The sequence below is a fragment of the Cavia porcellus genome, unplaced genomic scaffold, assembly GCF_034190915.1.
Source record: "Cavia porcellus strain 051 isolate PalLab524CR breed Dunkin Hartley unplaced genomic scaffold, mCavPor4.1 scaffold_10, whole genome shotgun sequence".
Taxonomy (NCBI): domain Eukaryota; kingdom Metazoa; phylum Chordata; class Mammalia; order Rodentia; family Caviidae; genus Cavia; species Cavia porcellus.
This window is the reverse complement of record NW_026947493.1, coordinates 10,433,463-10,459,243: the sequence shown is the minus strand read 5'-3', so window position 1 is coordinate 10,459,243 and position 25,781 is coordinate 10,433,463. Positions and strand designations below refer to the sequence as shown.

The window sequence follows — 25,781 nt, the reverse complement described above, 5'->3', positions numbered from 1 at the left end:
TTTTCCTTTAAAAAAAGAATAAAGATCAGGCAAACTATCATGTGTATAAATTTAAGATTGACATTGTTGGTACATTTAAAATAGGAGTAATGATTTTTCCCAGTAAAAATGTGATCACTGGTTACTTATTTATATTTGTATTTATTGACAAACTCAGATTTACACAAAACATTCAAGAGTATAATGTATATTTTAAATGACAGAATAACAAAATAATAGGCAAATCTATTATTTTAAACAGATCAAGTCTAAGAAAAAGCAAAATACAAATATTTAGACATATTAGCAATGCTTAAATTTCAAACTTGGTTTCATGAAGTACTTGTTATTATTGGAAACATATGTCTTTACTGCTATGCTGTGTATACATACTGGGCTTATTCCACATAAAACATTAACATGATAATTTAAAACTGTAATTATTAATACATATTTCAAGAGAAATACAAATTTGAGTACTTAAACAAGTAGCCAGTATGTATGCTTTCTCATTTCTACAGATAAAATCAGAAGAACAGTAGAGGCTAAAATAACTTTCAAACAAGTTTTCAAACAGTATGTATCAGGCTGCAGTTTAGAAAAAGTAGCTCCCTTCACCATCAAAGATATAAGAGGATAAAAATCATCCTATTTTTGTTTCTGCTTGCCTAACGTCACACGTGACTGAATCTTCAAGTTTCATTTAAATCAAATATCCCTTTAAACTAATACTGTATTCTTAAAAGGAGATGAAGATGGTATTTAGGAAAAACAAAACATTTTAGTGATTCCTGAAGAGACACTGAGCAAGCCAAAGTTCTCCTAATCAGTCCGTTTGGCAATGGCCATGGCACAAGGAAAATCTATTACCAAACATGACTGTGCCCACTAGGATGCAGGGGTCTGTACACATAATTTCATTTTGTTATCTGTAATATTATTAATATTTTCTGCAAGTTGGACAAAATATATTTGGTAAAAGCAGCAATGTTGCTTCTTCATCAAAGAAATAAATATTGGTAAGTAATTAGCAAAATTATCCAAATTATCAATCTACTTTGGCCAGGACCATCACAACACGAATAAATCACATATAAGATTTTCAAAGTTGTCTATAGGGTTTGACAGTGAGCAAGACGAAGGATTCTACAAAAAGACCGCACAGTTTCAATGCTAAGAAAGTGGCTCTGAAAATGTATGCTGTACTCTGGAAGCTTCTAATAATATAGACTAAGCAAACGCATACCCATATATGGCACTTTATTCTCTGCCTGTGAGATTTTAAATTCTAAAATGTTTTTCTAGCTTAAAGTTCTTTGCTATCATTGTTGTTGCTTCGTATATTAAAAACGTGATACATTGTTTTCTAGGGGCTATAATCATTAGAAACTTTTGGAGGAAAGAACACATTCATATAAACTAATACTCTGCAACTCAGTCATTCTGGGAGCATTAGTTTCTTCTTTATAGGAACTGTTGAGTTTTCCTTTCTAGGAAAGGATATGACTAGGTACAATGATTCTTGTTAGAGATTTAAAATTAAACTTCAAAAGCAGCTCCAGTTCAACACAGCCAATGCCTGGGTAGCCCATCTTGGACTTCATTCCATCTCAGCATGAGTAATAACGTCAGGTTTTGGTTAATGCATTCTTCTTTGTTGACTAGTCTCATCGAAGTATATACTGTTTATTTCTTGTTTTCCTAAACCTCTGACCAGGAAGTGCTTTTCTTTTGCTGAATATATAGAGAGGAAAGGAGATGAGTAAGAAAAAAAAATCCTAAATTCTTCCCATTCACAGAATAGCAGCTTGGCATGCTCTTGTTAAAGAACAGAATACTGGCACCCATTCCAAACCTTCTGAGTCTGAAAAGACCTTGAAACAAGATCCTCCACAGATGCAAATACAAACTGAAATTTAGCAGCATTATCCTATAGCAACTTTAGTCTTCCATGTCAAGCACTTTCTTCCTGCCTAACCTCCTGTCTGGAAGAACATGCAGCATTGTGAACACTGACCCATTTTCAGAGACATGAAACAGAGGTGAGGCTTTTAGTTTACTTTAATGTACTTTCTGGATAGACAGTCACTTGCATTTTCTGGAGACGTGGATGTCTTCACAAAGAGTGACTAGGACTCTTACAGCAAGACTGTAAAGAAAAAAGGAAAGAAAGAGTTAAGTTTCCACCTAAATGGAATCTTAATTAGCTCTGTTTAAAATATAACTTGTTTACATTTAAGTTTGTGTCATTTAATGTTTAATAATGGCTATTTTTAACAGCTGGCTGGCAAAATTCCTGAAAAATGAATGATCGGTTAAGGTATAACTCTGCATTTAGCACTCCACAGCTTCTGGAAAACTGCTCCATTGGCCCAGTACCATACCCTGTGTCACACGGGTATCATACAGCCCAGGAGAGCGTTCCTGTCTCATCATGGCCTGTGTGGAGGATGTGAGGCCCTAGGAGTTTCTCATTTCCTTGTGAAGAATGACAGTGATGGTCAAAATGGTCAGAGCTCCTGTCAAGCAGAGGTCCTGGGACCTCTTTGATACCAGTGGGAATGTTCAGGACCGTGGCAGCAATGGTAAGGACCAGCACAGACCATCCCACAAGATCAGGTGGAGCCTGATTATTTTTCAGTGGTCCCAACGCCAGGGAAAAGATGAACTCAGAGAACTGAGCATGCTTCATTGATGCCACCAGGATCCAAGACCAGGATCCACAGGACCAGATTCTCTATGAGCAGTAAGAAGTGACAAGGAGGTGGGGAATCTGAAAAAGACTACGTCTGTTCCTGGGTTATCCATAACATGTCACTCAGTACGGTCCAGGGATCAGTGCCAGTTCCCAAATTGCTACTGGTCTGAAGTGAGACAAATATAGTTGGGAGTTCATGTTTAGAAATTTTATTTTTGATATTCCCATGACTTTCCAGTATTTGACCATTGGATTTTTCCTGTTGAACAGGCCATAGACCAGTTTAGGTATGCTGAACTGGCAAGGTGAGTTACTTGTGGCACAAGCTAAATACTGGTCACATGACAAAGGACTATGTATTCGGTGGGTAAATGACTGGAAAGATCAATCAGTTGAAGACCGTTAATCCAAAAACCTTTAAAAACTGTCACCTTTGGATGGAAACTAACCTCTGATTAGTATGAATCAGAAATTCTCAAAGCCAGGTCTGTGGACCAACAAAAGCAGTATTACCTGAGAACTTATTAGAAATGCAAATTCTAGGGCCCCACCCTATGTGTACTAAATTAGGAACTGTAAAAAGGAGGGTAGGCCCAGAAATCTGTGTTTTAACAAGCCTTACAATAATTTAAGAAACACTAGATTAAATTTACCAAATTTTTAAAGTAACAGAATTATGCTCAAAGTACAGAAGGATGAAACAGCATTATATGTAAATTATCCACACTAGACTGTAAAGGTGGAGCCCCTGGAGATGGTAAGACTATGTAAAGGAAAAGAGAAGAAACTAAACTTTGCACACTTGATCATATGCAAGTAAGCAAGGCAAGTTAAACACTTTCAGAAGGCAATCACTTTTCATTTTTCTCTATGAACTTACCCCTACTGCTTGTGGCTCCACATTTCCAAGCATAAACCATCTCCCCATCAGATTATAACTGATAAAAATAAAGTCGTGGTATTAATAACAAAAATAGTTCTATAACTTTATGCACACCATACAACTAACTGCTGAGCTCCCGGCCACCCTTACAGTCTGCATGACCGCTCCTGTTCACAGTTCAGGAGGTCCATTCCTGAGGAATTTGTGTCATCCTTCCTTCTTTTTCTCTGTCTTGGCTCTGCTCCAATCTTGGTGCCCCTTTTGGTGCTTCTGCTCCTCCCAGTTAAGGCTGGTTTTAGCGTAGAGTATGTCTGACCCTGGATATTGGCCACATTATAATTAAGAAGAAATTCTCTTCTCTCCACCTGTGCCCCAGTATCTTCCTGGAGGACACTAACCAGGGCTCACAGTATCTTCTAAGGCAGTCATTTGCAAATGTAAAGCACACAGCACAAATCACTCAGGGATTGCTAAGAAGTTCTAAAGTAAAGCTGTTTATTGGTTACACACCACAGTTTAATGTGTAGTTTTGATTTAGAGTAGGACCTATGCAGCTGCATTTCTAACAAGATCGCGGGTGAATCCTATGCTGATGCTTTGTGTACAGTATTTTGAGAGCAAGGATCTTCCTACTTTCATCATGCCTTGTCCCCAGGTCTCAGAGGAGGGTGGACATAGTATGGGGGTAACCAACTGTCCTACTCTGACAAGGACTGTCCTGCACTATGTGGACAGGATAGTTCTTTCTTGAGGACTGACCAGGATGCCTGTCACTCTACAGTCTGGATTGGGGACTCAAACAATCTGAGCAGCTCATCCTTGCGGCCTGCCCATCTCCTCCACAAACGACTTACAGTGCTTTTGTATCTTGATTTTCTTTTGCTTAGGGTAAGTATTTTCCTTGAAACGCTTTCTCCCTTTGGCATCTCCTTGGGCAGATGTGGATCTCAGACCCGAAGACAGAGCTGTGTTTATGGGCAGCTAGTGTAGTTGGTACAATCCTACAGCTGTCTGCTTGAATTAGTTTGGAAGGTTTCTTCACAGTTGACCAAAACTAAGATACCTATACTACTCGCTCTGCAAAGAGTTTAGGGCCATGCCTGACAACTTGCTATCATATTTCTACACTGTCACTCTGATCTTGCCAGCTCTCTGCAGACTGAGCGGGATCCCTAGGAACAGGGAGGAATACCTCCTCTGCTTTGCTTATGTGATTATGTGGATATTATCCAGAATAAAATCTTAAGTCTGTAGCTTGATAACACAGTGTGTTTTCTAATATTTCCAACTGTCCTTTTTATGTTGGAAGTTAGAAAATCTTTCAGGCACAACCTCTTGCTTCAGTATCCTAGAAACATTAATTCTGATTATATCCATCCATGGTTGAAAAGATTAACACAGAATTTACAGCAGAAACACTTTCAAATTTCCTACATTAGAACATAGTGGTGGTTCTCAAACTTCTACTATACATCAGAAAGAGCCAGAGAGATTGTTAAGAACAGATTGCTAGCTGGGCGTGGAGGTGCATACCTGCAATCCCAGCACTCTGGGAGCCTGAAGCAAAGACATAGCAAGTTCGAACTCAGCCTGGGCAACAATGCCTTAGTAAGACTTCAGCTCAAAATAAAAAGTAAAGGGATGGGGAACATCAGTATAAAGGCCCTAGGTTTGCTCTCTAGTTAGGAGGGGCCAAAAAAAAAAGCCTAGGTTACTGGCCCCACCCTGAGATTCAGATTCAGTAGATCTTGAGTAGAGATACAAGAGAATTTTGTACTTCTTAACCAGTTCCTAGGTGACACTGCTTCTGCTCCATGAACCACACTAACAAATGAACCCTTCCAGTCAGCCCCATTCACAGTCCTGATTCCCAAGTCTCATCCACGCTTCCAAGAACTCCCCATTTCCTGTCCCTAGTGCACATCTTCCTAAGGCAAGCCTTTATTTTGGCCACTTATCCACTCATTGTGGATTCATTCAACAGGCGGTTCACTATTTCACCATGTTTAAAGGTCAAAGGCCATCACAGGGCTATGATACAAGGAAGAAAAGAAAAGAGTACCTTTTTCATCTACAGAGTACTTCATAGTTTCCAAAAGCGCTTCCACATGCAAAGCCCCATACAATCTTCCCCAGAGTCCTGGAAGGCTGACAGGGTGGTCAAGGTTACAAGTGAAAAGATGCAATACCAGAGAGAAGCAGCTCTTCCAGAGTCTGGGCAGGGAGAAGCCAACTCATCATTCCAGGCTAGCCAGTGCCTTCCCACCCAGTCACCCAACTGACTCACTGCATCTTCCCTTTGCTGTTCCAATTATCCCTTTTCTCTAAAGCCCAAATATTGCTTCCTCTGTGAAACTTCCCTGGTAATGTTGGTTGAAATCATTTTTCCTGCCTACTGTTTTTCTGCTGGTTTCTTTTTAAACTCCCTTTATAAATTCCAGCATTCTTGAGAATACAACCAATACCTGACTCTCCCTTTTGTTTCCCACTGCACCACTGTGAGTTTATAGTAGAGATCCAAGCAAGTGCTGAAAAATCAATGAAGGCATGATGAAGTGATGAAATTCTCACACTTTCCCCCAAGTCATTCGTTTATTCATAGATTAATTAATGAAGGGCACATTTAAAGAAAAAAGCAAAGTTTATATAACCCCTTTCTCTCTTAAATAAATGGAAGTGGGGAAGACTAGAAGCACTTAATTAAGTGCGTACTATGTGCCAAATGTTTTAAACTATTATATCTTCACTTTGTATCCCATTAGATAAAGAAGAGATAAACACTGTGGTTCACATTTTCAAGTGCAGGTTTTAAAACTTAGAACTCTTTAGCAACCAGTGTAGTTCAGACACTGAGACACGCTGAAGAGGGCACCCCAATTCCAATTAGCCTCATATGGCACCACAAAATCATACCTAATTATATTAAGAATTTGCCCAGTACCTGCCAACATAAGAAATTAATTCATGTTCATACGTAAATATAATTATAATCATCTTGAAATCACCTTTTGATAACTTTCTTTCTCATCTTGTTACCACTGCTTATCATTGACTCCCCACTGGATGTCAAATATTTTGCTCCATTCTTTCAAGAAGAGAAAGGAATTTCATTATGCTCATACTCTTTTTCAAATTCTCCATGTGACCAGTTATCACTGGTTAGAAATGATGGCCTGAGACTTAGATGGTAAATCTGCCTTAACAAGCAGAACTATGTCATGACAGAATGTGCCCTAAAAAATGTGTGAAAGGCTGGGGAAAATGCTGTAAGGTTATAGACATACCCCAAAATTCCTCATGAATAATCTTCAAAGGAATAAAAAATTAAGGAAAAAATGGAACACTAAGTCATTTAGGCAACGTATTCAACATGTACCATATGATAGAACTAAGAACTGTGTTAGGGAGTTTAACCAAAAAAAAAAAAAAAAAAAAAAAACCTTTACCAGTAAATGTCAGGTATATCTGACAGCAACCAGTAAGTGTCAGACAGCAGAGACCTGGTGGACTTACCTAGGACAATTCACATGGGAGTTCTGCAGCTACATTTAACAGAGCGGAGACCTGCAACATTCTGAAAAACACATGCACAAAGGTGCTCTCACACAAGGATGAACTAACAATAGTACCCTTTCTTTCACAGGTACTGCAATACTCCATCTGGTTAAAACCCATTAGTTTAGTTGGCTAGGGTTATTACAAGGTCTTACTTATCATTTCATTAGCCATTAAGACAGCTCATCAGAAAGATTGGCATCTTAACATTCAAACACATCTATAATGTTTACAATTTTAATAAAACAATTTCATGTAATGAGGAAATTCTACCAAAAGTTTGCAAAGGTTTTAGATCTATCAGGTGGGGGTTACAAAAAAAGTTTTAAAGCACTTTTTTTTAGGTCCCCTGGGAGGGTCAATTGAAAAAAAAATACATTCACAGTAAATACCCTACTTTTTAAATAGCTTTCTGTTGTTATTCAGCCTGTCAGTTCAAGGCACTGATGAAACGTCAGGTAAATACAGTTAGGTACAAGTAGGGAAGTAGGTATTTTCTCAAATTCACTACTAATGATGCTAATGCAATACAGGCCTTGATGGACAATGCAATGAATGTGAGCTCAGATATGAGAGATGGAGGAGAGAGCCTGGGCCTCTTTTGTTTGTTCGTTTGTTTGTTTTGTCTGTTTGTTTGTTTTTGACCAGGGCTTCCCTGTATAGTTCAGGCTGGCCCTGAACTCACTATGTAGCCCAGGCTGGCCTTGAACTCCCACTGATCCTCCTGCCTCAGCCTCTTAGTGCTGGGATTAGAGGCAAATACCACCACACTCGATTTAGCCTGGGCTTCTTGAACATTAAGACACATCACATATTTGATTTCTATAACTATTTCTTAGAAAAGTTCAAAAGCAACATTTCAACCAATGGTAGTAGACTGGTTCCTAGAAACCTCTGTGCTGGGGAATTCATAGTAAAGATGAATTAAAATACATATATAGAAACAAAACTTTTGCAAATGCGTGTGTCTCCCGGAGCACCAGCTGGGGTATGTGTGTGTCATTTTGTGTGGTTACCAAGGAGCACCAAAACAATGAGGTGTACTTGTAAAATAGCAATAACAACAACAAAATAATTTATGCTTGCATGTTTTCTAAGTGCCAGAGAATTTCTAGGTAACATTTTAGTGTTGATTTACTTCTCATAATTGCCTTTATTAGGTAGTTACCATCATAACCCTCATTCTACAGTATTTACTTAGAAACAAAAGTTCAATTATTTGCCCAAGGTTACATACCTGATAGGTGATAGCACAGGCAGTCTGATTCCTGTCTGCTCTTGCTCAATGTATTCCACTGCTTTTAAATGTTTAATAATATATTTTTCCAAGATAAGAAATGCATATTACTAAAATTTTGAGAAAATGAGAAAAGAAAAATCTTAGTGATACTAACATTAACCTTAAATAATTGCTGATAGTCTACTGAGATACTCACATTTACATTTTATATGTATTTTTCAATTTTTAGCTCTTGATCTTTTCTCTTTATATCTTAAGCATTTCCCATGCTCCTCAAGGTTTTAGAATGCCCATTTTTAACACCTGAAAAATATTACATAGATTGGGTATACTGTGCTTACTTAGCAGTGTAGAGTTGCTGGTTATTTAGGCGCTTCCAAATGCCTGGAGCAGGTCAAAATGAATATAGAGCCAGAAAGCCCAGTTCAAATTTTGCTTCTTTACTCACAAGCTACATAATCTCGAACAAGCTACTTGACCTTTCAGTAGTTTACTTTTTTTCATCTGTAAAATGAGCGCAGTAATAGTATTACCACCTAGGGTTGTAAAGATTAACTGCATTAATTGAAATGAAGCACTTTGAACAATGTTTGCAGGTAGTCATTACTATCCTAAATAGTATGTGAGTGACCATTTCATCACCTCTTGATGATATATTCACAGAGATAAGAGCAATTGGTCAAGAGACATACATCATTTTTGTTCACATAATTGATTTATGTTGCTAAACTATTTCCCAAATAGTATTGGGAAACTATTTCCCAAACCAACAGTTCTATAAAAATAAGTCATTTTCCAATGCACTAAATTTTCTGGTTCACTGACATGTTCTTTAACTGTCTCTAATGTGTTCAATTTCTGGGTGTTTACCGTAGTTATCACTAATCATTAAAACTTTCCTTTTATTCAATATCCTTAATTTATTATTCCCAATATGATACAGGCTGTTACTTCTCTATCTGGGTCTCTTCTACCTCTGTTTTTTGGACATTTTAACTTATTCCTTGCTTTCTGGGGTCTTTACTTCTCAAGCTCTCTCCAGTGCATTTAAACAAACTGCCTTTAAAGAAATGCTTGCCAGATTTCATTCAGCTTTTCCACTTTTTCTTGGAGCATGAGTTAATTTAAGTGTGATAGCTAGGAGTGTAAGTGCTTGACATTAATTTTTAAGTAAATGATTTAAACCTAAATATAAATTATTTTGTCATAATGTATATTTATTTATTATGAGGGCTGGATATTTTCCTACATTTGCAAATATGTTTCAACTTTTGTTAAATGTGATTCTATTCCGATGTATACTGGTTAATTCTATTCATATCATAGACACTTGTTAGGTATTGAATTTATATACCTATATATAAGGACGCTATTAACCCTTGCTGTTATTATGTTCAAATAACTGCACCTAGGTAACTGTTTGATGTATTATTGTTCTTTAAATACAACAACACATAAAATTTCACTTTGAAATTTGCTACAACATTCTAAGCTTACACAATAGTTACTTTAATTTTCTACAGTTTGAGTTTTAGTAATTTATTTTATGTAGACAAATGTAAAAATTTTTTTCAAGTTAGAACATTTTCTTTCTTTCTTTCAGACAGACTCATGATAAGTAGTTCAGGCTGGTTTTGAACTCACTATGTAGCTCAGGCTAGCCTAGCGGTCACTCTGATATTTCTGCCTCAGCCTCCCAAGTTCTGGGATTCTAGGTGTCCACCACTGTGCCTGGCAATCAGAAAGTACACAGCAAAATATTTTCCTTCGGATTACTTTGTACTTTTGTCATTATCAAATATAAAATTTATTTTGATCATATACCTTGCCTCAATAATCTAGTTTAGTGTCAGTATCACATGGTTTTAATTATATCTTTATAATAAGTTTTAAAATATGAAAAACAGTCTGCTCTTATTACTCTTCCTTCTCAAAACTGAGCTTTGCTAGGCACTTACCTGGCAAGCACAAGATCACGAGTTCAACCCCGGGTACAAAAAACAAAAAAGAAAGAAAAAAAAAATGAGCTTTGCTACTGTTGCCTCTCACTAGGATTTATGATAAAATAATGGTCTCTTCACCATTACCTCAAAATATATGAAAAAAGAGAATGTTATTGGATTTTCATCAAATATAAATTTGGAAAAGAGTTAACTACAAAAATATTGTTTTAAACAAGAAACCAGCGTTCTGAGTAATTTAAGATTTTTATAGTTCTCAAAGTTTTGTTTAGATGGTTCACATATTTCTGACTAAAATCTGTGACAAAGCTTTGTATACAGTATTTCGTTGCTTTGTAAAGTCAGTCTTTTTAAAAGTTCATGTTTGAGTTAAAAGTAGCTGATTTAGGAATACAGTTGGTTTATGTCATATCTTTATTGTCTTTTAATATTCTACTAACTCATTAAAGTTATTCAAATTTCCATTAATTACTTTGGGATTTCAAACTATCTAGTATTTTCCCAGTGCATGAGAGGTTGTATTTTTTTTCTTCTCTTTATAGGTTTTTCTTTTTGGTCTGTTTTATTACATGATCAGGGGTTTAAAAATTATTAAGTTAATTTATTGTGGCAAAATCTTTATAGCAATTTGACAAATTTTAAACATGAACATTTCTAAAAATGTTACATCAATTTTAAATATCGACAGCTAGTGTAAAATATTATATTGATAAAATGTTTTTCTTCTTTGTACCTGTGTCCTTTTTATCAAGGATAGGTATTAAATTTTATTTAATGCTTTTAAATATAATGTACTGAATTATTTTATTTTCTTCATTAACCTACTACTATTAAATATTTCATGTATTACAGGTGGTGCATGCCTGTAATCCCAGCACCTGGAAGGCTGAAGCAGGAGAATAGCAACTTTGAACTCAGCCTAGGAAATTTAGTGACTTTTCAATGCACTTTCAAAAAACAATGCTTTAAAAAAATTTTTATGGTCTAGCTTGAAACTCCAGTATTAGAAGGAAAGAGAGAAAGAGAGAGAAGGAAAGAAAGAGATTCATTAGTACTCTTTCTAATTCTGTAAACGTCTATGTTGGCTTGAATACACATTATTTATTTGGTAAGTTCTATTTACATTAAATAAAAAATATAAAAATTATTACTTGTTTAAAGTTGTGGACATGAGATCATTTCCCGTCATTGTTCCTTCATTGGTCTTGCACTATTAGTGATTGTAAAACAGTCCTTTTCATTAGCTGTTTTTCAACAAAAATTCTGCTTTACTTGATATTCAAATTGCCATATCTGATTTGGATGTGTAAATTTTAGGCTGAAAAACATTCTTTGCCGTTAAAAAATGTCTCTGTGTCAGTCTGACCCTTTTAAGCAACACTGAGACTTTCATTTTAACTTAATTGAAGGACCTTAACATTCGAATAGAAAATTTAGGCCATTGATGCTTGTCATAATTTTTAAGCTTGATAGACTTATTTTATAATTTTTTTCAATAGTTCCTCGATGTTTTCTTACCATCTTGTCTTTCACATGGACTAAATTTAGTTTACTTTTATAGCACCTACAATTAGTGGTAACTAGTATCTGAATGAACTTGTTCACAATTATCCTAAAATGTATTCTATGTAAAGCAACAACGAAAACTTTTGTTTTACTCCTCTCTTCTTTCTGCATTCTGTGGATTACAGACGGTTAAAATTTTACCACCTTTTGGTATATTGAAAGCACTGTTATATTGAAAGTAAAATCTATCTAGCTACCAGCATCAATTCTTCATTCACTTGGATTTAGGTAATTTACTCATTTATTAGCCATATATCTTCAATGTTTAGCATTAATCTATTAAAATTTCGCATGAGTTTTTATACTATCACACACACACACAGCAGTGATCTGGACAATATCTCTCTGCAACTTTTGGAAAAAAGATTCTTAGTTGTTATGCTTTCTGATATCTGGTCTATTTAAAGTTTTATTCTGTTGCCTTTAGAAATCAACCAGTAACTAAGCACATAACATGCAGAATCACACTAGTTTCTCTTAAAAGTAAGGGAAATTTAACGTGAAGTCTTTTGTTCTTGTTCTAGGAAGTATGAGGGCAATTAACAAAGGCATGTATGTTTTTCTTCACATATATATGCAAAAAAAACATCTTTCCTCAAAATTTAGCTTACTAGCTTATGACCGGTATTTATCTCTATTTCTTAATATTGATTGGTGGAAACCTTAAAATTCTGACGCAGTTTTTAACACATGGACAGTTTTCTTCTGTTCTAATTTTGACTTTTTCTTCTGATCTACTGTCTATATTCTTAGGGAAGAACATTATTTTACTCATAAATTCAAAATACATTTATTTATTTAATGCTAATAGTATATGTTACATGTGAAGTCTTTGGTTAAGGAAGGATTATAATAATGTTGATTTCCCTTAAGGAATTTACATTCTAAACTGGAAAACCTATAATTTGATTAGTCATTTTATCTTTTATCCTTTTTCACTTATTTCTCTAGGTGTTACCTTAAGTGTTCCTTACATAAGCTCTTTCCCTTCTGTATCTCTTTTTATTTCTACAAAACAAATTTTATCTACATCTTTTTAATCCAGTCATTACCTATTATTTTGACTTGTTCTTGTTTAACTAAAAATAATAAAAGTCTCTCCTGCTATGTTGTTATCATCAAATTCCTAAGAAAGGTCATATTATCAGACGTTATTATAAAAACAGTTATTTTAAGAGGGAAAGGGGTTAAGGGCTAAAGCACTTCAAAAGTGCACTAATAAGATTTTTTTTTTTTACTATAATAGTCTCCAGGATAACTGTGTTTTAGATCTCTAACTGCTTTTAATTCAAATTACAAGTAATAAATTTATCTATTAAAACCAGTAAATTAGTTTTAAACATTACTGATTAAATAATGTAATACAATGTAAAGCAAGAGCAGTTCTTACACAAGGAGTTTCTAGGACCATAAGGTAAATTACACTGTAGTTTCCGTCTGTCCACGGTAAAGACTCTAGTACTAACTGAGCAAGCAGCCATTTTACCAAATCTATTCTGATATATCTATCTGCTTATCTATCTATCTTGGGAGCAATTTTATTTCAAAACAAACAGTTCTAGTTCTAAATATGCCATCATATTAAAACTATTAATAGCCAGTACAACGCAAATGATTTATCATCATGTATTTATAGTGTTATCTCCAATTCCATCTAAAAAAAACCTCAGGTAGTAGATGAATTCTCTTAAGGAAGCACCTACAGTTTTCAGTCCACTTCATATACTGGGAGATATTAACTATTTCAAGCTGAAAAGCTGCGAGGAGATCCCACACCATAGGAACCCAGGAGGACAAGCATTCCATGCTTTCTGGGTACTTCCTGTGAGCGGGACAGTCTTGTAATTTAGCACCAGAGAGCTAAGGAGTAACCAAAAAAATCAAAAAAGACTTTCATGGTGCTAACATCTTTCAACACTGGTGCATAACTCTAAAGAATGCATCAGAGGAAGATTCTGTATTCAACAGTTAAAATATAGAAATACAGTATGTTCAGAAGCAACTTTTCCTCTGGTGACACAGGAAATTCCCAAAGTGTGTCAGGGTCAGAAGCACCAAGACCATAGCAATATATTAGGTGGTAAATGGAATCTTCATTGCTTCTGAAAATGGGATTATACTTACTTAATATATTTATTGTTGTTGGTACATAAAAATTAAATTTCAGATGGTTCCAAAAAAAAAGTAATTCAGTGGAAAAGTGTTCATAAATGGTCCCTAAATTGGTGTCTTTCAGAAGCTCCTCAAATTGGAATATTAAAATATGCTTATTGGGGATGAAAAGACAGATTAAAAAGAGTTTTGTCAAGTGAGTCTGTTTTTTAATTCAATGAATGATTTTAAAAATTAGCTTCATTGTTTTTTAATTTACCATCTGTTAACTCAATAAATACGAGTTTTTAAAGTTAACCTAATTGTCTTGGAATTTGCTGGTTTTTGAAGTTGATTAAAGTTATTTAAATTAATTTTATTGTATATACAGACTAAAACAAACCATGTCTGCATTTGTATAGATCTTGGCTAATAATTTACAAATAAATGTGCCAGCTTGTAAAATGAACCATTTATGTTTATGACTCTTAAGAGATATTAGTCAATATGTGTATATGCAAAAAGAGACACTGATATTAGGTCATCAAAGAGGTAGTCTTATCAACACCAAAAACAGTATCTATTAGAAACTGTGACCAACTCTAAAATTTTCATTAACTATGTCTCTACCTATTGGTAATATAAAGTAGAGTGCAAGTTCTTTTCATTCTACCTCTTCATCCATGAAAGGAACTACTACGTTTCTTTAAATACTGTCCTGCCTCTGGTCACAGTGTTGGACTGAGAGTGGACCTAGACCTTAGTGGTCAATCAGATTCTTTCCTGAAAACTGTGAAAGACAGAAAAATGGTCCTTTCTCCAGGTGGTTGGAATGGTACAGCCAGGCTCAGGAATAGCTGGCAACCATGATTCATCATGTGAACTAAGAGGAAACTAGACCATCATGAAGAATAAAGACCAAGATGAGCTATGGAAAGACTGACCAGGTCCCTACAGTAATCTAATCCTTCTATTCCTGAAGCCTTGTTGCATCCTTGATACTGGATTGCATGAAAAGCCCCAAAGTATTTTCCCTCTTCTACTTAGGAACCAATGCTTGAAAATATAAAGTGCATAAGAAAGCAAATCTTTCTCATACTAATAACAATTTAATCATAGATTTCTAGGCTTTACTTCTCACCCTGCTCACCTTTAGATAACTTTTTAACTGGTAATTGCACCCCCCCTTTTTATTTATAGTTTCCCATGGTTTATCTAAAAATGTTTGTCTCCAAGTTATGTTACATTTTCCTCTAAAAGCTTTGTGTTTTTAGCTTGTTTAATTTTATAATCCACTGCTAATTCTTTTTGTGTGTGTATGGTGTGTAAGGTAGGGAATCAAGCCCCAACCCCACGAATATCTACTTCTTCTAGCATCATTTGATGAAAGCACTTTCTTTTGCACACTGGGTTGCCCTGGTGAGGCTGAAAGTATGGTGGTGAGAGAGGTATGGAAAAGCCTTTGGAATTTAACCCAAGGCTTACAGTAAATTGAAGAGGGAGATATACTTCACTACTGAGTTTAAGAAAGGGATAGCAGCTTCACTTAACAAAACAATCACTTAAGGATTCACTCATAAAATTCACCTTCCCCATAAATTCACTTGTAATTCACCTAAAACATATCTGATAGTAAATCAGTGTTTGGTTCTACACTGTGGCCCACAGTAACCCTCTTCACTGTCTGCATAACGTGTATTCATTTATGTCCCCAACATTGAAAGGAACCAGGTGTGCTGATATCCAGGCTGGGGCTGCATCTATTAAATATAATAGACCACATCTGGCCAAGATTTAGTAACTAAAACTAAACCAATGATCAAGTTTGCTTGTTTGCCTCATTTCTTTGTACTATAGCTATAGCTTTTGTTATCTTTTTGACTGCAGGTTATCTCATGAAGATACTTGAATACTGTTATTATGGTATGTTTGAGATGACCTCAAATTGAGAATGATTCTCAAAATCCATAGACTGGCAAAGCACAAATCATCTGCATATTAATCACCTTCATGATATATACAAAATGCTTAATATTTGCCCTGAAACATTAAACAGATGAGACAACTGGATCAGGGACTATGACAATTTTAGGAATTTCCTAGACCCTGACTGGCCTAAAAATTTCAGCATACCGTATTTTTGTAACTGCATTTTGGGCCATTTTTATTTAATATTTTTAAAAAATGGAGATTTATAGTTTTGGTTAACAAGCATCCATTTGCCAGTTGCTGGAAAAATTCACCCACTTTATCCTGAAAAACTACTCCTCATTCACATCCAGCCTTCCTGTTTGGAGTATTGGGCTTTCCATAATTCATGGGTGGGCATTTGATCCAAAGCTGCTGAGTTACAGAAGCACGGTTGCTGCCCATGGAGATGAGTGCAGGTAGGGATATGTGACTCCACCTGCTGCAATCACAATCAAGGTGCCGTTCTTGATCTGGAAAAACAAAGATATGCTCTTGTGCTGGTGTTTCCGTGTCAGGGGAATGAAAGCTGGGAGAAACTTCGGACTAAGAGTAAAGTTTAAGACTTCAAAGAGAATGAAGTTCTCAAAGGTAACCCAGACTAAGAATAAAGTTAAAACACAAGTCAGCGCAGAAGGAAACAGAACCAAGAAATGACTGCTGACATTGGTTAAGCAGCTAGATCCAAGTATTCTTTAACTTGTAGTTACATAGTATTTTTCCAACTTATGTGGGGAGAAGGAAAAAAGGAGGAACAAAAAGTTAAACAGTAAATAAAACTTTCTTTTTTGAGTTGGATTTCTGCCCCTTTACCACCTGTCTTCCAAATCCACTTGGATGGGTGGATCCCATCTGGTTCTACTAAACCTGAACTTCTGGGTATGAAGCAAGGAATCTGCATTTTCAACAAGCAGTCTGTTTAAAAACTAAATGCACTAAAATTTGCGATCTGATGCAATCTATTTATTTTATGGCTGAGCAAACTGTAACTTACAAAGATTAAATGTCTTGCAAGATCACTGCGCATCACCTATTTAAGTGTGCAAGCATAATCAATGGAAAGAATAAAAATCTTTGCTCCCATGGACTTCACAGTCTAGCTATGAAGAGTATTTAGGTTTAGCTCCTTTCTTCATGGTGACTTGGTGTCTCTAAATTCATTCTCTAAGTTTTCTTCCTTACTGCAATGCATTTTTGGCGTAAAGTGGGAAAGTAGCAGAAGGAAGTAAATGCAGTACCCACCTACATCCTATTCTCAAGCAGCCAAAAGGTCGTTAAAGACACTTGTTTTTGTTTAAAATGGTACATTCAATTTCCCTGCATATGTGTTTTAATAGAAAAATAATTTATTATAACATTTTAAGTAAAAAATAAATATTCCAGAAATAAAGACAATCATTATCGTTTGACTTGTGTACTCCAGTGCACCATCAACTCATCCAGGAAGCACTTACTTCTAACCAACTTATATTACATTCATTTTTCTACTCTTATTTATATCTTACATGTCTTTTTATTAGAATAATAATGACAACTGTAACATCAATAACAAAAGAAACAACTGTTAGTCTTTACTGCGTACTAACTCATGTGCAAGCATTATATAATATACTAACTTCCGGAGATGGGTACTATTATTACCCAACCACGTGGATGAGTGAAGTGAGGCATGGAGAAATAAGGAGACTTACTCTAGGTCACAGAGGTACGAACTAGTTGAACTAGGATCTGAATCAAGGCAGCTGGACACCTAAGGCTGTTATGGCTATACATATTTACTTTAAAGTTCACTTGAAATATAACTTTCTGCCCTTTTGTATTCAAAACTCATAGAACACATAAAATGGATGAATTTCATTGTACATAAATTACACGATAAAAGTCCAATTTTAGTGAAGAATGTTGAATAAAAAATTATGGTCTGTAGAACCAAGTTGTTAACAATGTAAAGACCTGACTGTCTAGTAAATTGAATGGCTTTAAAAATACGGATGTGTCCATGAGACTAAATGTACAAGATGTAGTTCCAGTTGCCTTATGAAAATATACCTAATAATTCCAATATTTAACGTTTATAAAACGTGGGGTCACCTCTGACTGTTGAATGACACGCAAATATGGCTTCAAAGCAGACTAAAAAGAATAAGCAAGCAACTAATGGGACTCAATTTTTAAAAAACAGTGAACAGTAACTCCCGTACAGTGTAAGGACATGGCTGTGACACAGATTGAATTAAAATATTCTATTAATTGTATCTGTAGTTTGGCCCTCACTACAAATATATATACGTAAGTTACACAAACCATGCCATTGATTGAAAGTTTAAGGATACTTAAAATGTGGGCAAAGTGTCAAAATTTAATTTCAGTTTTTCACATAAACCCAAAATTTCACTTTTTATCTAGAAACTGGAAGACCTGATATTTGGCACTATTGGCACTGTCCCACATAGACACAGACACATTTTTCAGATTGTGGTAGTCCCTGGCACTGCCTATGGTCTCACACTGCGCTGCTCACTTACACCCATGTTCCGGCCAGAGTAAATGTAAGTCCGCAATTCTTGGTGTGTGGAACAATGTCTCAATTACACAGAAGGTCTTGAAAGTCCTTCCCAGTTTGGAGTTTGGTTTGAACCTTTATGAAGACCCTGTGATCCACTCTCACTGAATCCCCTTCAGTGCCTTAATCGATATACTTTGCCATTCTCAGTGTCTCTGTCCATGCTGGACCCTTTTCCTTTCTGCCTGGCGGAATCTCTCCTACCCTTAAGACTTAATTCAAGTGGCAGTTTCTCTATGGAACTTTCCTAATTCCTGCCAGCTAGCTATTTGCATCTTCCTAACCATAACACTGCCTTTCTATTAGCATTAGCACAGTGGTAACTTTTTATGTCTGCATATCCGCAAAATTTGTTCCTTATGGAGAACTCTGACTTATCTCCATATGTCCAGACTTTTACAGTGTCTGCTATCTAGATATGAAAGGAATATTTACTAAATAAACAAAAATAGCCAATAAATGAATAAACAAGTGCCTCAAGAATTTCTGTATTACAAAACTATATAAAGCTTTTGATGTTTACAATAAGGGAAATAACTACTCAAAATCAACTTTCAAATTTTGATAATGATTGTAATGTCTTCAGATAACAGTTGTTAAAAGTTCCTGTTTGTTGTACCCTTGTAAGGAACACATGCTTCTCAAGAAAATAAAATGTATGTAATATTAGTAAATATGAGTAATTGAAAATTAACTGGGTCACAAACTTTTGTGGGGAGTGAATATTGTAGTGCTGTATTCAAAAATAGTAGATGGTGAAAGAAGTTACATCATGTGTCCCTGTAGGCTGGTGGCCGTCTTGGCAGTTCACTCTGGAATATAGAAAAATTGGGCTATGGATTGGCAGAATATACAGTTTATGTGGCAAGCCATCACAGGACAAGGGTTTACCCTGTAACCCTATACTTTGGCACAAGGTAGGCTGTACTATCTTATGATGATTAGGGGTTGCCTGCAACTAATCCTGGTATACTAGTTGTGAGTTCAAATGATGTATGTCTCTGCTTAGCCCAAGTACTTAAATGCCAGCAAGAAACCTTTCAGACTGACCTTTATTTCTGCAAGAGAACATGAAACAATAAATACAGCCTGAGGCTTGGACTGAAAAGATATGCAACTGACCTGCTGATATGCCGTGGACTCATTGCATGACCAAGAAAACAACTTTGCTGTTGCAGGCCACCAAAAACTGGTACTTATTTGTTGCTTCAGCATAACAAAACCTATCCTGATGGATACAACGTATTTATTCTGTTTTGATGGAAATGTCAGAACTAAGACTTGGAATTTCAGGAAGACTGGGCCTGTGAAACATTAAGAAAAAATGTAATGACGTGCACAAAGATGGAATGAACTACTCTGGAAATTATTCACTCATGTACAAACTACACACTGAACTCTATTCTGTGGTTAAAATCTCCATAAATAAAAGGCCTACTATAGTGCAAGTAAGTAGTAAGTTCCCCTTCACCCAAGATTTCTATATTGAATGGCCCTAAAGATCTCCCTGGCACAAAATAACTTTTAAAAATATCTTTTGTGTTACCTCTTTGGTTGATTGTGTCAACTTGAGTAAGAAATGCCCAACTAAATTAAATCAGCATAGTTTTTAGTGGCTGAAGGATTTATTGAAGACAGAAAACCTACCCTGGGTGTGAGTGACACCAACTAGTAATACTGGCTTACAGCCTGAAAGGCATACAAGGGAAATGAAGCTCCAGTCTTTGTCTTGGATGTGCTCTTCTGGCTTCCAGCGCAAACTCTACAGCCTCCCAATATTGACTCCCATGAGACACTGCGGTGTGCTTCCAGGCCTTCAGCTGGATCCTTTGGGTCTCCAATGCGCAGACAGTCTCTCTGCATGCTTCCTCACCTGACTATGGGAGGTGCTTGTAAGCCAATCTTATAAATCCTTATATATTTGTGTATCTTGCATTAAATCTGTTTCTCTTAAGCAATGGCACCCATTCCAACCTAGAGCTTCAGGACCTCTATTCCTGCTCTAAAAAGAAAAAAAAAATCTGTTTTCTCATTTCAAACCCTATATTGACACACTGAGTTATTTTTGCACATTTCAATAAGCTCTCCTAAAGGCTAATACTATTTTATCCCACTCATGGCATCTTATAAGACTTAACAGGCAACACTCTATGTGTTCTCTTAGCGTAGCTTTTGATACTAGCCATTATTGACTATTTGATGTATTTCAGATTTGTCACTTAGCAATTTAAATTACATTTAAAATCTAGTAGCACAAATGTTATTACTTAGTCCATTCTGGCTGCTATAACAAAATACCTTAACTGAGTAATTCATAAGCATCAGAAACTTACTGGTCACATTTCTACAGATTGGAAAATCCAAGGTGCCAGTAGAATTGGTATCTTGTTCTCTGCTTCATAGATGCCACCATATTGTGTCTTTATATAGTGAATAGGGTAAGAAAGCTAGCTGTAGAGTTTATATAAGGATGTTTATCTCATTCACGAAGGCTCTACCTTTTAATATTGTAACACTGAATTCTGTGGGGACACCAACATTCAGGCCATAGTAAATAACAACTTTTATCCAAGATGCCCTAAACTTCTAAAAAAAAAAAAAAAAAAAAAAGGCCTTAGCCTTGTGCTATTGAATATATGGCCAACTACAATATTTCACAAACATCTTCATTTGGTTAAGTACTTAATGAATCCCTACTATGTGCCGGTGGAAAGGCTTAAACAGAAATTTACCAAACTGTGATATTTAATACATTAATAGAAGCTTTCTGTGTACGACCATCGAGGGTGGGAGAAGCAAATTCAAAAGGTCTGGAGCACAACCTTTGCTTGGTTTAATCCAGGGAAATATCACACACTAAATTATGGGGGTTTAGTTGATGATAATTTGGGGAAATAAATATGTAAGCATGTAAAGGAGAAAAAAAGCAATCTTTTTTCTGAATTTCAAATTTCTGGTAAGCACCATCTCATACTTTCAGAACGGGAGAATCATTGCCTACCTCAAGATATTAATGATAAGCAGTAATTAAAGACTGAGAATGTATTTTTCCCTAAATCTGAAGTCTTTCTCAGATGGAGACACTGGTATTGGTTAGGCAATTCAGCGTCTTAATAAATTAAGGCAGGAGAATGTGATGACTCCTCAGACCTGTAGGGGTGCAGAGTGGATCAGAGAACACTTGTGTTTGACTTAGTTTTGCCCACTGCAATGATTTATATGCTTTTACTTTGCGTTACAGAACTGGGAGTTGACATGTGCACGTGTATCTTAGTGGGGGAAGGTATCTCTTAAAAGAACACTAATTGAAATTTTTTTGTATCTTTGGAATTGTCTACATTAATTATCAACAAGGAAATGCGAGGGGAGGGCATGTCAAAAGCAGCATAAATACACAGCTATTCTCCTTTATTCAGAAAAGCCATACAAAAATACAGCACAGTTGATGTTTGTTTCGAGGACTTGAATTGTGAATCAACTATCGTGTAAAAGATAAAATAAGACTTCACGGATATCAGGATTTTCCCAGTGTGTTTTATTCATAGACATCTGACAGAAGAGGACCCAATAGAGCTTTTAGGAAAAACTGAATTCTCAGCCCACACTCACTTTCCAGGAACTCCCTGCAAACCATGCTCTGCACTGTCGGGATGGAAATCTTAGCAATCTTTCTCCTGTTTCCATATTTCCTTCTCTCTAGATACAATTATTTATGGGTCTTGATGAGAGAGCAAGCCTTGTGTGAAAGGAACTCAAGAAAGTACACTTTCTAAAAATATACACAAGCAGCTTCACAGTCTTTATTGTCCTAAACGGACCTTGTGCAGCTTCATGCTATGAAGCTCACAACTTCACTCCTTGCCAAACAGCCACAAGGAGGAAAAGTAAAAATTGTTTCTCTTCCTGCAATCCCTTTGAGTGAAGAGTAGAAATTTTCTGGTTGTAACCAATGCAAATTTCCCCAAAGCGACAGAATACAAACAAAAGACCTGTTAGTTCCCTTAGAACTGGAGATGGGGGAGTGGGGGTGGGCCCGGGGGCGCATAGGATTAAAATCAGTTCCAATTTTTCTTTAGCTTGGAGTCCTAACCTTTCAGGGGTCGCTGGAGTGTCTCCATTTGGTAAGGATGTCTTGGCCCTTTTTTCCTGAGTCCACTGTTAATGATATCGGCTTTCTTTTGCCCTCTTTGCCCCCAGCTTTTTGGGGGGTAAAACTGGACATTAGTGTAGGCATCTCCTTTCAGTAGGTCGAAAAGTACAACTGTTGTCATGCAGATGAGCCAAATAGGCTGGGGCACAGAGTCAAGGTCTGCAAAGGAGGTGCCCTCGTCCTCCTTACCCCTGCGTGCAGTTCAGCTGGGGTGCAGAATTCCTCGGCAGGGGGCTGAAAGGAATGCTCGTGGGATGAAAACAGTCCAGGCTGAAGGGAACCGGGCCCTCTAGGAAAAAAGATCATCTCCAACGGAACACTGAAGGCAAAAAAAAAAAAAAAAAAAAAAAAAAAACCCAAAAACATTGGCCCACATGCCCCTAGTGGAGAGTAATGCACCCCCAAGCAGGCTAGGGTGTATGTGTGGGGGTGTCTCGAGGCCTCTCACCTGACTTCCTTCTACGCTGGCACACACGACAGACTCCCCATTGTTGCCCCCCTAAAGGCAAGCCAAACAACGAACAACAAGAGGAAGCCGCAGGCGGCAAGAGGAGGGGTGCGCGTGGTGGGGGCCCAAGAGGTGAGGGGGCAGGGTTAGCGGGCGTCGCGCCGCGCCGCGCGTCCCCCGGCGCACTCCCACGCGCCACACTTACCCTCGCGGCGCAGGGTCCGGTCTTCCGCGCCCGCCCCAGGCGCGCCCCTCGCCTGCCCTCGCGGCTCCGGACCGCCGGCCCCCCGCCCCGGCGGCGCTCTCTGAAGAAGCCCCGGAGCGGTGGCGCAGCTCGGGCTCGGCTCGGCTCGGGCGCCCGTGCGCTTCGAGCGGCCAGCAGCCGCCGAGGCTCCCACCGCCAGGGGGAGAAGCCGGGCGGGCGCTGGGGAGGCGGGCCGGGCCCGGGCCGCCCCGCCGGCCAGTCCTCGCCGCACTACCGGACCGGCGGCCGCGGCGGCGCGGGGTCCGCAGAGCCCCCCGGCGCAGCGTGCCGGCCCGAGGCGCCGCGTCTGGATGCGCGCCCCGGCGGCTGCGGGCTCCCGCGGGGGGCGCCCGGGCCGCTGCGGTGCGCCTCCAGACTGCGGGCGCGGCGACCGCCGAGCGGAGAGCAGCTCCCGCCGGCCCCTTCCCCCGCCCGCCCCCGCCACCGCCCCCTCCCTCCCCTTAACATCTCCTCCCTCCCCTCGCCTCTTCCTTCCCGCGGCCCGGCGCGCTCGCTCGCTCGCTCGCTCCTCGTCTCGCTCTCCCTTTAAACGCCCACTTCGGATGGGGAAAGAAGACAAGTTGAAGTCAAGTTGCAATTAACTTCCGCGGCTGCCGCAGCTCGGCGGCAGCAGCGGCAGAAGAGGCTGTAGCCGCCGCCTCGGAAGTCCGACGCCGGCGCGCCAGCTCGGGGAGCCGAGCGTGGTCTCCGGCCCGCGCTCCGACACCACCGCGGCCCCCAACGCTCATGCCTGAGTGAGTTCCGCTCCTTTGCCTCCCTTTGCCTGTGCTACTCAAGCTCTTTTATCCCTGTCTCTGTCTCTTTTTGTTTTTTCGCAATTGATCCAAACTTCTCGGTAGCACCCACCCTCGGCGCCCCTTGCCAGAGCGGCTCCCCTTTGCCGCTCGTGGGCGCCAGGCGCAGGGGTCTCCGCGCCCCCTCTCGCGCTTGCACTTGGAGCACGGAAGGGTGGGTCGGTGGAGTGAGGGAGAGCGGCCGGGATGGAGACGTGAAGATGCCATTCATTCTCAGGGTGGGGACGCCCTGGCACACCTGCCGGACAGACCCACGCTGAACAAACTCCTTTGGGTCACCGCTGTGGTCCCTTTTAGAAGATAAAGAGGAATGTAAGGGGCCGAAGAGAGCAGATGGGCAAGGGGGTTCTCTGCGCCCCGAGCCGGGCCGGCGCAAGGTGCCCAGAGGAGCGGGCTGAGGGGAATGGAGACTTCCCCACCCGATCGCGAGTCCGCTCGGCCTCCCTTCCCAGCTCATCTCCGCCTTCCTCCGATCCCTGCCAGCCAGGCTGGTGGGAAGCGGCAGCGGAGAGGGGCCGGCAAGTTTGTGACAACTTCTCCATCCCGGGAGCCACTCGAGCGCTCAAGGTGGAGCTTAGAGTTTTGCTGAAGCACTCTATGTTTGGGTTGATGCTTGCTATTCCGAGGTCGGTCTCAGATGGGCTCCTAGGGCGGACGCGGGTGCAGAGTCGGGTTGGAGGCCGGAGGTAGAGCTGCCCTCTTAGGAGATGGGACCACACAGGTGCAGCTTCGGGATTAGTCCCGCGTTCCCCTTTTGCTGCTCGGACTTGAGCGCTGCGGCCTTCTTAGGGAGCTTCACCACTGCAAAGGCCCCCTGGGCGGCGGAACCGGGTTTTAGGCCACTACCACGAGGGCAGGTGGCAGGTCAGGAGAGGGACACGTGCGTCTGGGGAAAAGCAGTGAGCGGTACGCTTTTGGAGTGACCCTGAAGAGCGAGAGGGGAGAACCCTGTAGAACGCTCTTTGGAGGTTTGAGCTCTGGCCTCCATTAGGGCCAGACTGTGCTTACTTACAAAGTGTCAACCACAGGGTCATCTCTGAGTGCCCCGGCTGGCAACTTTGATCTCTAGGCCTTTCTTGGAGAACTTTCTCGGCGACAGTCTGAATTTCTAGGCACATGATGTAAGACTTGGGCTCCACGCGGGTGTAAAAGAGGAAAAAAAGGAAGACACCCAGTTTCCTGGAGAGATCCTTTCTGCCCCAACTGCATGGGGTTCCATGTTTGCATCCTTGGAGTCCAGAGGACTTGCCTTTCCCAAGAGAATAGAATGCTCCCAGAGTAGAATGCTCCTGTCAGGTTTTGTCCTAAGCTGACTCTGAAATTTACAGTGGGCTGCTAACAAAGTAAGTCACCCGTCAAAACTTTACTGAAATTTACCCTCAGTCTAAAGAGGGTTTTCTGAGAATGTGAGGTTTATTCTACCAAATATTGCTGCAATAAATAAATAATCTATTACTTCAAGTCTGAAGAAAGCCAAGGCTGAGGTGTTTGGTCTAAAAACCTTTACTAATCTCGTATGTGGTACTAGTGCTATGATTTAGCAGCAGTCCTATATTTCTATTGCATATTATTTTACTAGAACAGTAGTACATTCATATACTGGCTGCTCCAGTCTGCTGG

The 25,781-nt window shown here is 39.0% G+C and overlaps 2 protein-coding genes across 3 annotated transcripts in view; one reads left to right on the top strand and one right to left on the bottom strand.

Moving 5' to 3' along the window:
* Window positions 1-121: 121 nt before the first annotated feature.
* LOC101787570 (collagen, type I, alpha 1a-like) lies at window positions 122-24,095 on the bottom strand. The gene is made up of 9 exons (XM_063257792.1): window positions 23,950-24,095; window positions 23,308-23,903; window positions 19,627-19,808; window positions 8,552-8,658; window positions 8,353-8,462; window positions 7,074-7,134; window positions 5,623-5,708; window positions 3,558-3,615; window positions 122-2,128 (listed from the first exon to the last, which is right to left on the bottom strand). The coding sequence occupies exons 1-4, from the start codon at window positions 24,093-24,095 to the stop codon at window positions 8,629-8,631; spliced, it is 954 nt and encodes a 317-aa protein (XP_063113862.1). The 3' UTR covers window positions 122-2,128; window positions 3,558-3,615; window positions 5,623-5,708; window positions 7,074-7,134; window positions 8,353-8,462; window positions 8,552-8,628.
* Window positions 23,120-25,781, top strand: part of Satb1 (SATB homeobox 1) — a 95,596-nt gene continuing 92,934 nt past the window's right edge. The window contains exon 1 of one of the 2 annotated variants that reach the window (XM_063256992.1): window positions 23,120-23,234. The gene's annotated coding sequence lies outside the window, so the exon portion shown is untranslated. Of the gene's footprint in view, window positions 23,235-23,907; window positions 24,102-25,781 lie in introns of those variants that run through there. The other variant, XM_013143980.3, reaches the window with a different exon arrangement.

Coding starts and splice junctions, on each gene's coding strand:
- LOC101787570 (XM_063257792.1), bottom strand. CDS start 24,095: ATGAGCGTTGGGGGCCGCGGTGGTGTCGGAGCGCGGGCCGGAGACCAC. Junction 19,809..23,307: donor CCGGACCCTGCGCCGCGAGG/GTAAGTGTGGCG, acceptor AATGTTTCACAG/GCCCAGTCTTCCTGAAATTC. Junction 8,659..19,626: donor AGTCCACGGCATATCAGCAG/GTCAGTTGCATA, acceptor AATATTTTTCAG/GTGTTAAAAATGGGCATTCT.